General features: G+C 40.4%; 1 protein-coding gene across 1 annotated transcript; it reads left to right on the forward strand.

Moving 5' to 3' along the window:
* The first annotated feature begins 10,414 nt into the window (after positions 1-10,414).
* On the forward strand, positions 10,415-14,257 carry LOC145774135 (THO complex subunit 4-like). Its single transcript, XM_082585297.1, has 5 exons — positions 10,415-10,621; positions 11,089-11,215; positions 11,303-11,486; positions 13,228-13,375; positions 13,700-14,257. Exons 1-5 carry the CDS (start codon positions 10,468-10,470, stop codon positions 13,816-13,818), a joined length of 732 nt encoding a protein of 243 aa, XP_082441423.1. The 5' UTR covers positions 10,415-10,467; the 3' UTR covers positions 13,819-14,257.
* Positions 14,258-18,198: the final 3,941 nt, after the last annotated feature.

The raw sequence follows: 18,198 nt of genomic DNA on the forward strand, positions 1-18,198 counted from the left end.
TCCTTTTTAATGTCCGACAACATCGAATCGACAAAAAAACGACAATATTGCCAGCCGATGTAAATTAGCACTTCGGATTAAGACTTTGTTAAAATAAACGTCGGGAATTACAAACAAGACTTACAGCGCTGGTGATCGCAGGTGGATATATTCCATCAATAACAAATATTCTTGCACAATGCAACAGTGGCGATTATGACGCGCTGACCTAATTTTGCGTCACTCTTTGATACTACATATTTTCGACAGTTAATCCACGATCATTCTATTGCGAAATTAAAGAATTGGCTAGAAGAGACTGGCCGCCAAACTTGGCCGATTGAAGAGGTAGCACCGGCGATCATTCTAGCGCTACTTAGCGGCCATGGCCGCAGGCTGCTTTAAGGCTTGACAGTAGGTGACATCATTATAACATAGCATGATGCCTTTCTTTGTATACCGGACACTTGTAGGCTATCATTACTCAATACATAGTGAGCTGATAGATTACCATTGTCGCTATATCTTGTCTTACAACTTGAAAAAAAATTGGCGTTTTAGTAAACAAAAGTTCCCTTTTTTCGTAATCTTGCCCCCCCCCCCCCCCCCCCCAGTCAAAAATCGTTCCGGCGCCCCTGCGAGGAACAGACCGCAGACCACATCATCAATGACTGCTCCATCTTTAAGCCACCTAACGGAGTGGAAGGTCTGCGTGTCATGGATGATGAAACCAAAGACTGGCTGCTCTCCAGTAGCCTTCCAGTGTAGTCCGGGAACATTGTGAATCTGGGGTGGCAAAAGGATAGACCCTCGGCCCCAAACGCTCACACGACGACGACGACCTACGGAATAAATAGTATTTCGTGGTGGGGAGGGATTTCCTTTTTGCCTTTCCTGACAACGCCACTGGATGAAACTATAATTTCCCTATGCCACAATTAGTTAGCGCGTGGAGGTGTGATTTTGCTCCGTGACTTCATACCCGACGCCGATCCCCGTCCACCAGGGATATCCCTCGCAAGGCTTGCGTGGGTCAGGCTTAACCGCCTGCGAACCGGCGTCGGCCGCTTTCGTTCGGACATGCACACGTGGGGCCTGGCACCTTCATCAGAATGCAAGTGTATAGTGCCACGGAACAGACCGCAGACCATGTCATCCACCACTGCCTAACCCACCGGCCTCCACACGTGCGCATGGTCTGAGGGTTCTGGACGACGAGACTGCTGAGTGGCTGAAGATTTCCTGCCCTCCAATCTAGCCTGGAAAGATCGCTCATACGCCATCAGCATCAGTTAGCGCGTGATTTTGTGAACGAATAAACTTGAAGATCAAGCAGCCCTGGTTCGACTCTCGTGGTGTGCGCTTGAGCAACGCATTCTAACGACTGCTCTGCGGCAACTAATGGATGGAATAATTCACAGACAACAATACTTCAACGATCTGAAAAATTATATTGTCAATCTCGATAACCGGTCCTGCTTCAAAAGCCTCTACAAGTATGCAAAATTAACTTACCAGAAATAACCTTAACCTATCAAGGTTTTGTCAGAGGGTAAAGATTCAAAACCAAACTAAAATTTGGTTCAAGAACGAAGCGGAGCGAGAAAATGTCACAAAAATCTAGACAATTGTTTGTTCTTTATTGTTTTTTTTTTAATTTTGCTTGTTATTTTGCTTGCTTTTTAATTTTGCGTGTCTCCCTGGATACTCTACTGGTCCCACACCTTTAAAAAATCATCATATTCTTGCTAAGCATCTGGAAGAGACCATTTTTATATTTTGGTGCCAGAAGCTGAAACTAAACTTTTTTAATTTCAAAGTCTGTAGGCTAGCCATGTAGGCTAGCTTAGGCTGTATACTCCTCGGGATGAGTAGACTATTTATCTGTGCCAATTGAAATGACGACGTTTTGGCCAGTCGCTAAACTTTTGGTTGTAAACTGTGCGGTGGTGTGTGTAGAATTTGATTGTTTATGATTCATATCGATCACTCTCCCATTTCGCTCTTATTTTAAATTTCTTCTTGGTCGTTACTTGATAACAATTTAGTTCCTTTTGCTAGTTTCTAAATTTGTTTCGAAATTGGATTTCATGTTGCATGTACTGTAGCTATAATTGCTTTGCAGCCAAACAAATGGTGACGTTGTAGGCTACAATGCAGAACGTGCTTTTGTAAAGAAAGTTTAGTTAACATCCTTCACAATGTTCAATTAACGACCTGTTTTAGCCTGATGCTGCGAGTTCGCTGTGGTAATAGCGAATTGCACTAGCTTTCGACACACAGTTCCCTTGTCATGTGCTATCGTTGTTTCGTACGGCTCTTTTGTTTGGTTTGAGGCTGCTGTATGCTGAGTTTCTGTGTTCTGATTACCACAATACAAAAACGTCCCACGAAAATGGAGTATGTTTGTTTCCTTTTACCATTCACATCAGGAATACAAATGAAAAGAAGTTGTATGCCTGGTGTGAATGGTGACATTACATGTGAACGGTAGTGTCAACGGTGACATTACTGGTGTGAATGGAAACAAACATGTGACATTTTCGTTGCGACGGTTTTGTATGCTGACGACAGTTTTGTATATTAGGTGTGAATCTCGCCCTACTGTGCAGTTAGGTCTATAACCTATGCAGAAATTTTTGGAGAACTGAAGAATAGGATTTATTAAGACAACTGCTCGATGTAAATTGTTGTAAAATAATTACAACCAGGTAATTTATGCGTAGGCTATTGTTAGCTTTTGGTCATTAACTATATTTCGATTGTGGTTTCGAGGTAGCAATATATTCTATTTTTACGACACAGTAGCCTATCACAACTTGTAAGGCTTGGAGAGTATGAACTATATTATCACTTTTACAAATGACATTTAAAAGGAAAATGTTTAAAAGGAAAATGAATTTTTAATTAAAAATGGAAGCACGTAGAGTAGGCTACACTGACGCTGTAGGCCGGTAGCCACTTTACAATTGAATCCGTAACCAAGAAATCGGTAGCCACTTTAACATACCGGTAGGCTACCAACTTTTGTAAGAACCAGTAAAGCTTCGAAGCAATCAACCAATCAGAAGGCTACAGGTAGAATAGTGTTTCAATCAAGAATCAATTAAGTTAGAGGTAGAACAGAGAAAACGCAAACAGTTCTGATAGAAAGTAAATTAAGTGAATGTTCCGCCATAACTAGCGTGGCCTAAAGAGCTAGGCTAGGGAATACATTTCGATGACATGGGTTCGTTTTCCACTCCTGTCATAATTCTTTTTTTCTTTTGTAATTACGGTACCATGCAAAATGTACCGTAGCCTATGTCGTGCAAAGTGTTAGCTAACCAAAGCAGAGCTTGTTGTTTTCATAAAACCTCTAAATGCAACCTGCGTCTTTGCGCATAGTATTACGTTGTTTTTACTGACATTAAGCTTGCGTTTACCTAAAATTAATTCCACAAATCGGGTGGTCTATTAGATTGTACAGAAATAATTGCGTTTCTAACAATTCATTATTTTTTCCAGAAAATCAAGTTTAATAACTTGTCAAAAATACCTTATTTCGATCGTATTGTAGATGCATATTAGGGTGGGCCAAAATTGGGCGTTTTTCAAATTTATCTTTCAATCGCTCCAATAAATTGGTAAAAGTTGCCATTTTCCATATGGTTATTTTTGGATAAAAAAGTTTTTAGGGTCCCGCAAACGCCCCAAAGTGCTCCAATTTTGTTAAATTTCGCAAAAAAACGAATTAAAACGCCAATTATACCATCTAAATTATCGCCAATCGTTCTTATACAAGTATATACAAGATGTATATATGGAGCAACTTGATACACAACATGTAAAAAAAAATTGATTAACGTGGCTCAAATACTTAGTGAGATATTCATGTTTAAAATTTGAAAATTTTAACCACATGGTGGCGCTATAATTTTATATTTCCTTTAATAACTGGTGACACACTAAAGCCACCGACATATACAAGGTATCAATGGAAAGGTAATTAGCACGGCTAAGCGATTGTGTATTGAACTTGGTCATGATAATGTTTGATGACGTCATTATGACGTAATATATTGGAAATTGAGTTCATATGAACGATTCATTTGCCTTTTACAGTATATCGAATTCTTAAAGTACAACTTTTAATTAATGATATTTTCTTCCCAGTTTAAAGTAACATTTTCTTTTGGATGCAGGTAATCGGAAGTACGTGGTGTGTAATTATACACTTATACAGACAGTAATTGATACTAATGCACAACACTATAAGTCAAGAAATCAGCCAAAGTTTTTTTGGTTACTCGTTCAGATGCAGTAGCTGCAGATCGTTGGAATTTTCTAACTGCATCAATCACTTTATATGTTGCTTGTAGCTGCTTTTCATTTTTTGGCTTTGTAGGACCATGAAGAGATGTTGCCATGCCAAGTGCTCTTTCGGCACAATCATTTACCACTGACAGATTCTTGACAACAGATACTGTATATTGATAGTCTGGTAATTCAGGCCATTTAAACGCTGACAGTTTTAGCAACTCTTCATTGAAATGTAGAAGATCAAAAAGTCTATATGTGTCGGCCCCAACAAAATCTTTCAATTGCTTATTGGAGAATGAAGAACATTGTGGCATCTCCTGACTTTTTTGAAGAGGTTTTTCTTTGTATTTTAAGAAAGCTGAGCGCATTGCTTCTTTGGTTGAATTATCCACTGATGTATCGAAAAGAGCAAGACCTACCAGCGTTCACTCAAGTACCAAGTGTGATCTTGAATCTTATCTAGAGCAGGTTGGACAATCTTTAAAAACTCATAGGGAAATATTCCTTTAGCACTGCAGATTTCCTCTAGTGCTTTGATGAAAGCCAAGTCATTTGAGGGAGCTTTGGAAGCAAACATGCATGTTAGCCACGCTTTGGCATAGTAAACGCTGTAGAATGTTGTCAAACTCCGGAGTCTATGTCATGGGCAAAATATGGCTTAAGCATTGTTAACTTCATAACGTAGAGAACTTTAGACATCCATCTTGCATGATGGTAGGCAGACGGTGCCCGCAGCTTAAATGGCATATATTTTCGTGGAAGAATAGGCTACCACCAAGATACACGTAACAAAGTTGGGCGATTTCTAAATAATCATGCCTTAACACTGTGTCATTTTCCAACCAACTTTTCAAAAATTGTTTAGCTTCTTCAATGTGGCGGAATAAAGTGCGTGAAAGTTTCTTCTTATCCAAGAGTTCGAGATTTTGTGTATCTGTATTAATATCATTCCAAGCAGAACACAGCTTCTTAAAAAGTGGTTCATAAGGTGCTGTGGTCTTCTTCTTATCTCCAGTTGTAGACAATTTTCCGAGGACGGATTCACTTGCTGCACCACAAAGCAATTCGTAAACATGATGCCGGCAGGCTAATTCCAACAGTGCATGGGATAAGGAAGGTTCCAAGCGTTTCACAATGCCAAATTTTAAACCAGTATTAACTGCGGTAGTGTCAAATACGCATGCGATTATTTTGTTTAGTTCTATGCCCTTTTCTATTAACAGATTAAGAATTTTGGAGTGCTCTTCAGCTGCAGATCCATTTTTCACAGGTAGCCTATTATTCTGAGTAATATCTCGTCTCCCTCAGAAGGGGTTGGTAGCACGGCCACTCGCTCCTCCTTGTCAGCACAGTGAGTGAGAGCTTTGAATATTTTCTCGTCCCAGTGAAGTGTGAAAAAATCAGTAGCTGTAGCAAGTTCATTAGCTAAGAGATTTTTTTCTGCTTCAGTAGAAAATTTCATCCGGTTTCGGCGTACTACAGTGTTTACAGAGAGAATTTTGTTATTAAGACTATTTTCTACCGTCGCGGCACCTATCATTTCAAACACTTGCCTGTTCGACAAAGAATATTTGGCTGCCGGGCTGCAAACTTGGGGTGTAAGAACTTGCTTTTTCTTGGTTTCGGTTGTCTTGCTTGTTTTTGCCGACAAATCCCCCACTTAGGTTTGATCCAGATCTTCTCCACTTTCTTCTGAAGAAGTAGGCCTACTGGATTGCAACAAATCTTGCGGAAGTGGTGTATCTAAAGCATCTTTAAGTTTACGTTTTATACCTTGATCTTGTCTCGTTTTCTTTCTTTTCATTTTTATTTTCTCTTGAATATCTAAAGAACCCAAAGTGGCTTTTCGATTTTTATCCCGGATTGCTTCAAAATAATTCCAGTCCTCCATTTTCTTAGAGCTGGTAGACGTGCTCAAATCGTCTTCTACGTTTTTCTTAACAACCCATAGCGTATCTTGCAGATCATCAAAAAATTTCTTTCTGTTTCTCTTTCTTTTCCTTCTCTGTGTTTGCATTTTTTCAAATTTTCATACCGTCTGTCAACTTCTTGACCATGTAAGTTATAGCATCTGTGTTTTAAGACCGATTCCTGTTTTCTTTCACCATTGTTTAATATCTTCGACAACTAGAATTATTGCTTCTCGTTTCGGGGAAGTACCTTTAGATTCTTCTTGCTTAATTGTGTGATAACTAGGGCCATTTAAAGTCATTAAAGTCATATTTTTTTCTATGCATCAGTAAGTCGTGAAATCAATTTTAACGCAAAAACCGCATCCCTACGAGGTATAATAAGAAAGTTATGAAGTCATATAAAGTCATATTTTCCTGGTTAGGTCATAAATCAGCTTTTTAAGTTATATAGTCATATTTTTGAGTTATAAAGTCATACCGTTGTATAGTTTAAATAAAAAGTACCAATTTATGCGGTGAAGCAAATAAGCACTAAGAATGTAAGAGTCACTGTAAAGAGCGTCAAAAATTCAGTCAAGGATCCAAAGTTGACTAGCCAGTTAACAGAAATGTGCCGCCACTACAACAATATTTCAAACTTAATACTCAAAATGGAAAGTTGTACGTAGGCTACACCATCAAAGAGGCCCATGCTGATCTAAATGCCCTTGATTTCTGAAAAGATCCGCTTGAGCTCAAAAATTACATTAAGAAGCGATTGGACAAAAACGATGTGAAACAAATTATGGAGCTACAAACAAAGCTACAAGACATTTCACCAGCGCTTTATGCAAAACTGCAGAAGTGGCAACCCACGTCAGCGTCTGTGGAGCGCTCATTTTCCTCACTAAAGTCATTTTTACGTCCAAATCGTAACTTCAAAGACTCTAACATTCCACACTACATGAAACTGTACTACTACAGTGGTTTAAAATAAAAATGAATGTGTATTACTGTTATGTTGCGTATGTTTTACTCTTTAGTTCGGTGAGTGACGTTGTTCGCATGTAAAAATAAACGATTTTCACATAAAGTCATATAAAGTCATATTTTTCAAAAAATAAAGTCATATTATTGATTTTTTAAGGTCATATATAAATGGCCCTAGTGATAACCATGGAACTGGGTAGGCACTTTAACATTACCCACTCGTCGAAAAGCGTACTCGCGATTCAGCTGATTTCAGTCATGTGACTCGACACGTGATATTCTGATCGAAAAATTTTGATAGAAAGAAATTTAACTGAATGCTTCGCTACAACCAGCGTTGCCTAATGGTTAGGGCAGAGGAGTAGTAATTTCGATTTCGTGGGTTCGATTCCCATCCTCTGCTAATACTATTTTTTCTTCTGCAACTGAACTGAGTGCAAGAAGGATCTTAATGACTGCAATCAATGGAGTTTATAAGGAAAATTGTGACTAAAACACAAAGCAATTTCACATTGAAAAGCAGGCACTCTTCGACGAGTGGGTGATGTTAAAGTGCCTACCATGGAACTGAAGCAAGACTTCTTTCCCACATGGAGGATACTTTCCAATAAATCCAAGTCTATGGACACCAGCGTTGAGATTTAGCAAAGGTGATTCGTCAATTAGCCATAGTTTTCTTTTTGAATACATTTTATTTGATTAATTGCAGAAAGGCAATTTTAAATAGTATGACGTCATAGTGACGTCATCAAATATTAGTTTGGCCAAGTTTAATAAATGATCGCTTAGCCCTGCTAATTATCTTTTCATTGACACCTTGAATGTGTCGCTAACTTCAGTGAGTCGCCAGTTACTAAAGTAAATATAAAACTACAGCGCCACCATGTGGTTGAAATTTTCAATATTCAAACATCTTCTCCACATGAATATCTCACAAGGTATTTGAGCCATGTTCATCAAATTTTTTTAATATGCTGCGCATCCAGTTGCTTCATACGCGTACCAAATATGAGGAAGATTGATGGTAATTTAGAATATCTTATTGGCGTTTTATGTCGTTTTTTTGCGAAATTTGACAAAACTGGTGCACTTTAGGGCGTTTGCGGGACCCTTAAAAGTTTTTTAAACAAAAAAATTTTTTTACCATCGCTAACATATAGAAAATGGCAACTTTTTCCAATTTATTGGAACGAAATTCCAAAGTCGTTTTTTTGGCCCACCCTAATGCATATACAAGGAAACCAACTATAGAATAAATTTTTGTGTTCTAGTATTCGTCGTCTTCGAGCGGAGTATAACAATTCGTTTCGTATTTTATATGAACTGCCTCGTCACATCAAAATCAGAGAGCTTCAAATCTCTTGTGATATAAGTACATTTGAGTCTTGATGAGAAAGGCTCTTTTTGCGTTTATTAAACGCCTCGAAATCTCAGCTATTAAATTAATTTCGTCGCTCATGAAATTGGATTATTTCTTATTGTCATCGTTTCATGAACACTACAAACAAACAAGGTATCTCGTACAGTAGCCTATAACCTTATTCTGAATGTGTCCACTTGTTTATAGCCTACTAGCATAGCCTATGTCTTTGTAGCGCATGCTGCATGCAAGTGAATTTGTTGAATTGTTCTTTTCACTTCATATGGATCACAATGTCTGAAATAAACGTTTAAAAATAAATGAACTTCTGCCAGTTTTAGAAATAGGGTCTGCAAAGGATTGTCTCATGAAAAGGTGTCAAGAATTTGTTTTCTCTGTTTAATTAATGTTAGCCTATAGCCTATTTAGCACTTAACTCCTTCAAAAACAACTTGCATATCGAATGCCTTGAGAATGAATTATCGTTTATTTAAACATCGACATAGTGAACATTGATTCAATGTTTAAATAACATTTGTCTGTCTGCTATTGTAGCCTATATATAGCCTACTCGTGTAGCATAGTAACTTGTCAAAGCTGTTACCGAATCTTAATAGATTCAACATCAACGTTAGCGAACGGTTGTTATATGATTGTTTGTTTTATCTTAATAAGCATACCATTTGGGGTTATTTTTTTTAGCATTTTCGTTAAATATCACAACTTTTTTTGTGCTTGCTCCATCAGCGTAATATAATAAGCAAAGTAATATTATTCACGCTTCTGAGCAGCGTAGCAGGAAATTATCTTCATTTTTTCTCAATAAAGCATCAATAGTTAGTACATCACAACAACCTTGGCGAGTGCTCACCATTTCATATCTATGTAAACCAAACACACGTCTATCTGCCTTATTGTAGGCAACTTTAAACGTCTTTATTGAACACCTGTCTTGTTTACTGTTTTTTCTAGCGAACGGTTGTTATATGTTTTGTTTTGTTTGTTTGTTTATCTTTATCCTGCATTGCGGGAAAGCGGACTTGAGCGCTATGCATCGGTGTACGCCTTCCGACGTACACCTGACCCACGTTGCAGCCGACTGCAATGGAAGTTATATTTCGCAATTTTCGACGGCAATGAATTGTTATATTTCGCAATATTAATGCAACTCATGGTGTTTTTTTCATCTATTTTTTTGTTAAGTTAGTCTATTATCCTCTTCTTTTTTTTGTTTCAAAACGCGAAGTTCGTCTAACAATTAATAGCTATTTTTATTTTTTTCCTGTGTGTGATTGTGGCCCCTAAACCAAAACTAAATCCTTACATTTCACTGCACAACGAAGTAGACTCCAAGCAGCAAAACTTTGAACGACCAAAGCCCCGGATGAAGAAATCGCTGTAACGTGGTGGTTTGGATAAATTGAAAGGTGAAAATGGCGGAAGCTGACTTTGAAAGCTGAAATTTGCCAAACATTTTCAAAGCGTTTGAAGTTTTCGGTCGACTGATCAACGATTAAAAGTAAATCGCAAACCTAATGAAAGATTCTTCAATATAGTTTACCGGTAGCCTACCTAGTTACACTACAATATTCATAAAGTAGTTGTAGTTTATACCGGTAGCAAGAGAACCAGTTAATCATTTTCTATTGTTACGGTATCACTCTTCGCAAGAAATTGAATTATTGTGTAGAAACGATATTTTTACAGTACAGTAATCACCAATTAAAAATGACTGTTCTAGTGCTAAGCTCATTGCTTCTGAAACGACCATTTCTTACATGCAGTAAGGAAGTTACCGGTAACAAAGATCTTTTTGAGAAGGTATGGTTAAACTTGTTTTTATACATAACGACAGTTTAATTAATATGATTGCGCATGTTTTTTCAGGTACCCTGTAGAATAATAAAATTTACTGAAATTTAATACTGCAACCTCACATCAATTATGGCAGACAAACTAGATTTATCACTTGAAGATATCATCAAAATCAACAAAAAAACCAATGTAGGCCGAGGAAGAGGCGGTGGCCGAGGAAGAGGTGGTCAAAGAAGAGGTCGTGGTACTGGTGGTGGGGTCAGTAGTGCTCGGAACACACGAGGTACGACATGAAGATTTTGGCATCTCAAGGAAATCATTTTCTTTGTGATGGAAACAAGATGCTCTTGCCACATGTCTTTGGAAACAGAGTCCATGGAACAATTTTGTTTGATGAAATATTGATATTTCAGCAAAGTGTGGTGTTATTGCCGCTCTTGTTTAGTCTAATGTATTTTTTTATGTCTGCCTTTCCTGTCAATTCAGTGAATAGCAGTGAAAGCCGCATGCATCATAGTTTGTTTGAGGGTTGATAGTAGCATTACAAGCACAGTCACTTGATTGTGTGTCAGCACATAAAGGTAGAATTCGTGTTTCTTGGCACCTTTGCTCAGCATTTCAGGTTTTGTCTGCCGTGGCACTTTTTATGGAAGTCGTCGACCAGTGTCAATATCATTCAACAATGAGTGTCACTGTTGGTCGGATTGGTGGTGGCATTTTACAAGTTCATTTGGAAATGTCTTCTGTCAGGTAGGGGAAGAGGGCGTGGAAGATCACAGGGTTCTTTTACTCGATCCAAAGCACCTAATGACAAATGGGATCATGATATGTACACTCCAGGAAAACAAGGCTACAGGACCAGTTCCAGCGGTGGCAGGTATTTTGATTTGAAATTATTATGGTACATTTTTAGATAGGCTACTTTAGGTGTTACAACATTATAAAAAATACTTTCTTGGTGCAGGGGCGGTGAAGGTACAGGAAAACTTCTTGTGTCAAACTTGGAGTTCGGTGTATCTGACAGTGACATAAATGAGCTTTTCTCGGAATTTGGCGCACTTCGAAGAGCTGCGGTACACTATGATCGATCTGGCAGGTCTTTAGGATCAGCAGATGTTCATTTTGAAAGAAGATCAGATGCATCCAGGGTAAGATTCACTGCTTGCATTATTCTTTCACCACTAGTTGTGTAAATATCAACTTTGGAATGACCATTAAGGTGATTTATAAATTAAAATTTTTTTGAATTCAATGGTGCACCCTCTTGTATCGTGTCTATATGAAAAAATAATCCTGTCAAACTTTTAGGGCAATCGAAAGCATTTTTAAGGTTGCTACCGACTTTGAAAGCTGCACATAATACACAAATGGGTCACTCCATGTCAACTCAACAGGGTGTGCAAGCTCGACCCTCTTAGATTTTCTTGAAATTCACACTAAAGTTTTACATTGACGTATAATGAACACAAAAAAATTTCAGCTCATTATCTCAAAACGTTTAGACCTTAAAGCCCTTCAAAATCACCAAGGTCCCTCAAAATGCGTTTGCATGTAAATTTGCTTCCATGTTTGGGTCTTCATAACTTTTAATCTAAAGCATTTACAACACTGAAATTTGCTATTCAGAGTAAGAAGCAGCTAGTAAGAAGATGAAGCCCGAACCATCTTTACACCCTCCAAACTTCAATAATTTCACATTTGTTTGGTGTCAGTCTCATGGGGGTTAATTACCAACTAGTATAGATTAATGATACGTGAAATGGAGTTTTGTGACTATTGGTTTGGGAGACAGCGGACATCAAAAATTAATAAATTTTTTTCAAATGCAAAAAATTTCAATTTTTGAAAGGTTCTATATATAAAACTAATTTGAAATTAGCAATTTTTGTGGTAGATATGAAAACTAGGACTGCTTCTTACTTAGAATACCAAATTTCAGTGTTGTAAATGCTTTAGATTAAAAGTTATGGAGGAAAATTTACATGCGAACGCATTTTGAGGGACCTTGGTGACTTTAAAGGGCTGTAATTTCTAAACGTCTTGAGATAATATGCTGAAATTTTTTTGTGTTCATTATACGTCAATATAAAACTTTAGTGTAAATTTCAAGAAAATCTAAGAGGGTCGAGCTTGCACACCCTGTTGAGTTGACATGGAGGACCCATTTGTGTATTATGTGCAGCTTTCAAAGTCGGTAGCAACCTTAAAAATACTTTTGATTGCTCCAAAAATTTGACAGGATTATTTTTTCAGGTATTGACACGATACAAGAGGGTGCCCCATTGAATTAAAAAAAATTTCAATTTATAAATCACCCTAATGATCATCTGCATTTGATCGAAGTCTTGGCAAAAATTTAATGGCATACCAAAAAGGGAACACCTGACTTAACTGCACTAGTGCATAGTTAATTAGTTGTAAAAACAATAAAAACTATTAATACTACAAAAAGTGCTCAATGCTTAGCACAAAAGCAAAGCAGAGCGAATTAAATCAAATATAGTTATTACTATCTGAATCCTTAACAGCCTGTTTCACCTTTAACGGATTATCAGAAGTTCTTATTCAAATGGAATATATTCTATTTGAATATACTCTATATTTTATTCTATATATTGAATATATTCTAGTATTTATTTGAATAAGAACTTCTGATGATCCGTTAAAGGAGAAACAGGCTGTTAAGGATTCAGATAGTAATAACTATATTTGAGTTAATTAGTTGTATATTTACTTGGACATATTTGCTATGTTGCGTCTGCAATTAAAGTCTACTCTATATTGATTATTTTATGCCATTGCAATGTATGTTGTCACGATGCACTCAAAACAATTATATACCGTACTTACTTACTTTTAAATGTGGTTTTACATATGTATCATGCTTAGGCCCTGCAACAATACAATGGTGTTCCTTTGGATGGACGGGTTATGCAAATTCGCTTTGTTGATGGGCAAGGTTCCGCTAATCAAAATGGAACCAAATTTACTAATGGTGGCACTTTCAAAAGAGGTCAAAGGACTTCCCGAGGCTCATGTAAGTCTAGAATTATAATTCCAGTCATTGAAAAACATGTAGCTAACCTTAAGCTTGATGACCAAAACAGTTCTTCGCATGTTAAATGCAGTGAGTTGGCTATATTTCTGATTTTGCTATAGTCATTGCAGTCTCATTAAATTTTTGTGTAGCCAGTACAAATTTTGTAGGTGGTAATTTTTAAAATTAAGTTACAAAGAAAAGAATTCCTTGGTCTTGATTGCAAGCTTTTCAAAAGCGTTTAAAATTGATCATAAATCACTTATTTTTTTCTGGGTTATGATATTAATATATCTACTGATATGACAAAAATGGTTATTTTAGTTGGTAGAGGTCGCGGCAGGGGAAGAGGGCGTGGTGGTGGACGACAAGAGAGAAAAGAGGTTTCTGCCGAAGAGTTAGACAAGCAATTAGATGACTACATCTCCAAGACCGATGGTTGAAAAACTGGCTCTGTTACTTAGGTCAATCATATTACGAAAAAGTGCTCGAAAAACTGCATTCACCACTGCAACCAACTCTTGAATTTCACAATCAAACCTTTTACTAAAGGTGCAGTGTTCAGCTTTCCAGTCATTGCACTGTCGCTTCTGTAGAACTCAATTTTGACAATTTTTTTCAATTTACACGGGTAGAATAAAGAAGTTGGTCGTTCTTTCACGATGTTATTTCAGGATTTAAAACGCCGCTAATGAATAAGATCTTGCAGCATCAATTCACCTTTCACTGACATGCGTCATTCTTTTGAACAACAACCGAGTAAATGCATTTCTTTAGAAAATTTTGTTGAAGGTAAAGAATGAGACGGTTGATTTTGCAAATCTGTATTTGATTTTATTGCTCGAAGCTTGTTTTGTACTTAAATACAGCCCCTTCGTTTTACATTTATGTCTCAGTAAATTATTTTAACAAAAGAAACAAGTTCTCTAGTCACGTGTAAGTGCCTTACCCTCTTCAACGTTTTCTCACGAAACGAAGTACCTTCAATTTCTCATTGTTTTACCAAGTGCTGTACTTCCAAATTCGCACCGTCATCAAGCGTTTTCGCTCAACTTTAACAATAGAGAATACGAGGGATTTTTCCCTGGCGTGTGGCACCAGAGAACCGGAGACCAGATGTTCTGCTCATGAAGAACAAGACTGGTTGCAAAAACCGTTACACACAGATTCTTAGTTCCAACGAGCAGTCATTTTTAACTGGTATTTGTATCACGGTGCAAGTTGTTCAAACTTGGTCACTCAATAAGCCTTTAGAGAGGACCAGAAGTAAAGAAATTTTTATTCTATGGAGATGGTCGATTATTGTAAACTTGAATGGCGCACACATGAACTCGACATGGGCAAGACGATTGGAGCTAGCCTGGTCCGTCGCTGGTCCATCCCGAGAGCAAGTTCTTGTAATTCGATTTTTTGTATGACACTGAGAATCGCTTTGCAAACCATATGTACGATCAGTGACCTTCACGTGGTCCCCCCCGTCAGTAACATACGAAATTATATAAAATAACGAAGCTGCGAAATAACGATACTAACGAAAATATCCGAAATAACGAAACTGCGAAACGAAGCTTGTCAAACAAGAGCTAATGAGACTGTTCAGCACAGGGTGGGTAGGAAAATGCCCTTTTCAGGGCACGGCAGTGCTCGCACTGTCGAAAAGTACCGACGACCCACCGTACTGCAGCTGAACACCGAGGGCATTACGGCCAGCAAGCTCAACATCATCAAGCCCTCATTATCCTCCTCCAGGAGACTCACTGCACATCTGTGGATAAGTTGGTACTAACCAACTTCACACTCGCAGGCGCAACCTGCAGCAGGAAACACGGCCTCGTCACGTTTGTGCATGACCGGCTGAGCTGGTCCTTGGTTGACCAATCCCAAGCTCAATCGGAGATCGAGTGGCTTTGTATAGATGTAGCAGGCTACAACATCGTCAATGTCTACAAGCCCCCACCTTCGCGGATAACATCAACAGCCATCCCAGTGTTCCCCCACCCCAGCCTCTACCCTGCAATTTTAACTGCCACCACACTGACTGGGGCTACAACTCCATCAACAACGACGGAGAAAGTCTGGCCGCTTGGGCAACCAACAACAACCTCGCCCTCTTATACGATCCTAAGGGCGCACCGAGCTTCCACTCCGGTCGTTGGAACACTGGCACGAACCCAGACCTGACTTTCGCAAGTGATGACCCCAATGATCGCCAGCCGGACAGACGTGTGCTAAAGAAGTTCCCAAGGTCTCAACACCGACCCTCGCTAATCACGCCCCCCTTGCTTGCCACACCTATTTCGAGCAAGCCTGTCAAGCGATGGAACTTCAGAAAGGCCGATTGGGAATATTACAGCTTCCTCACAAACGAAGCTACGCAGTACCTCCCATCCCCACACACCATCAAAGTGGATGAAGCCTACCAGGACTTCTGTGATGCAATCATATTTGCGGCAAAAGACTCCATCCCGCGAGGTCGACGGAAAAACTACATACCTTGCTGGAATGTGGAGTGCGACAGGCTCTACCGCGACTTCCTCCGTTCCCCCCAGGGCACCGCCACCACCCACCACCAACTCAGCAACAGCCCTCCTGGCAAGATTGGATTGAAAGAGGAAGGAGCGCTGGACAGAAGCCATAGACTCAATCGACTTCACGCACTCCAGCCGCACAGCATGGAGTACACTCAACAACTTCACTGGCAGATCACGTGCCTCTCGTCGCCAATGCCCCATTTCAGCAAATGCCATCGCCTCACAACTTGTGAAAAATGGAGTGCACAGAACGAGAGACCGTGAATCAGACAAGTCCGTCCTCAAGGAAAGGACGGACCTCTGGAAGGTCCCAACACCTGTCGAGGGCAACATCTCTGGTGAGTTTACCCCAGAAGAATTTGCCTCCGCCCTCCAGCACCTAAAGCCAGGCAAATCCCCGGTCCTTGACCACCTATGCCCGGAACTAATACTCCAAGCTGCCCCTTCCATGAGGTCCTGGTTAAAAGACTTCCTTTCCCGCTGCTTGCGTCACCTGCGCATCCCAAGAATCTGGAGAAGAGCCCTAGTGGTTGCAGTCCCAAAGCCGAAGAAGCCCCCAGGGGATCCGAAGAGCTACCGCCCCATCTCTCTGCTCTGTATCCCCTTCAAGATACTCGAGAGACTTATCTACACCCGTGTCGAACCGATAATAGACCCTCAGCTCCCTCGGGAACAAGCCGGCTTTCGCCACGGAAGATCAACCGTAGACCAGGTCACTCTGATGACCCAAGACATCGAGGACAGCTTCTCGGCAAAAAAAAAGGCTGGCGCCGTATTTGTCGATCTCACGGCTGCCTACGACACTGTATGGCGCAGCGGTCTTACCTGCAAACTACTTCGTCTACTTCCTGACAGGCACATGGTCCATATGATTGTGGAACTTGTGCAAAACCGCAGCTTTACCCTTTCCACCGGTAGCGGCCGACGAAGTAGACTACGTCGACTCAGGAACGGCGTCCCACAGGGCTCTGTCCTGGCTCCCCTCCTCTTTAACACTATCTAACACTATCTGATCTATATGCCTGACACTATCTCCAGGAAGTATGCTTACGCAGATGAACTGGCTCTCCTGCATCCAGCCGGAGATTGGCAGTCAATGGAGAGGAACTTAAGCCAGGACATGTCAACTATATCAACATATCTCCAGAAATGGGAGCTACAGCTCAGCAAGGCAAAGACAGTGTCGGCGGCCTTCCATCTAAACAACAAGGAAGCAAAACGTGAGATCAACATTACCACCGATGACGAACACCTGCTCTACTGCGCCGAACCCACCTACCTCGGCGTAACCCTGGACAGGTCACTCACGTACCGACGACACCTGGAGTCACTGCGCAAAAAACTATCTGCGCGCGTTGCACTTTTGAGGCGACTGGCGGGTGCCGGCTGGGGAGCTGACGCGAAAACCCTTCGCACAGCTACCTTGGCCCTCGTCCATTCTACCGCTGAGCACTGCGCACCAGAGTGGTGCCGCAGCTCCCACACCCGCCACATTGACACCGCCATCAATGACGCACTACGCACTGTGACTGGATGCCTGCGTCCCACTCCAACGGACTGCCTTCCCATCCTTGCAGGCATCCAACCTGCTGAGCTTCGCCGTAAAGGAGCCATGATTTCCCTTGCTCGTCGTGCACTGGACCCCGACCACCTCCTCCACAGTACATTCCAGCGCCTACCTGAAGAACAGCAGCGACTGAAATCAAGACGCCCATTTGTGCCCGCCGCACGACAGCTTCTGAACAACGTTGAAGATCTTGGAATAAGTGCGGCACACTGGACGTCGATCCCCACCCTCCGGGAATGTCCCTCGCAAGACTTGCGTGGGTCCGGCTTAACCGCCTACGAGCCGGCGTCGGTCGCTTTCGTTCAGACCTGTGCAGATGGGGCCTGGCTCCCTCACCGGGATGCGAGTGTGGCGCCACAGACCAGACAGTAGACCATGACTGCCCAATCCATCAACCACCACATGGAACGCTTGGACTGAAGGCCATAGATGACGAGACTGTCGAGTGGCTGATGACATCATGCCCAAACATATAGTCCGGAAGAACAGCTCATACGACGAAGAAGAAGTGATGTACGCGCAAACAAAAAATATTGACGCCGTCAGCGTTAACGCAAACATTCGAAAAATTATACGCCGTATGCGTCAACGTAACTTGTAAAAAAAGTTGGCAGCGTCAGCGCATACACTAGCGTAAACTCATTGTGTTTGCTCGGTGCCAAACATTCACACGGTATAAACCACTCGAACAAGTTTCATTTTGAATTTCCACGAAGAAACACAAG

This window comes from Aplidium turbinatum, chromosome 7 (genome assembly GCF_918807975.1).
Source record: "Aplidium turbinatum chromosome 7, kaAplTurb1.1, whole genome shotgun sequence".
Taxonomy (NCBI): Eukaryota; Metazoa; Chordata; class Ascidiacea; order Aplousobranchia; family Polyclinidae; genus Aplidium; species Aplidium turbinatum.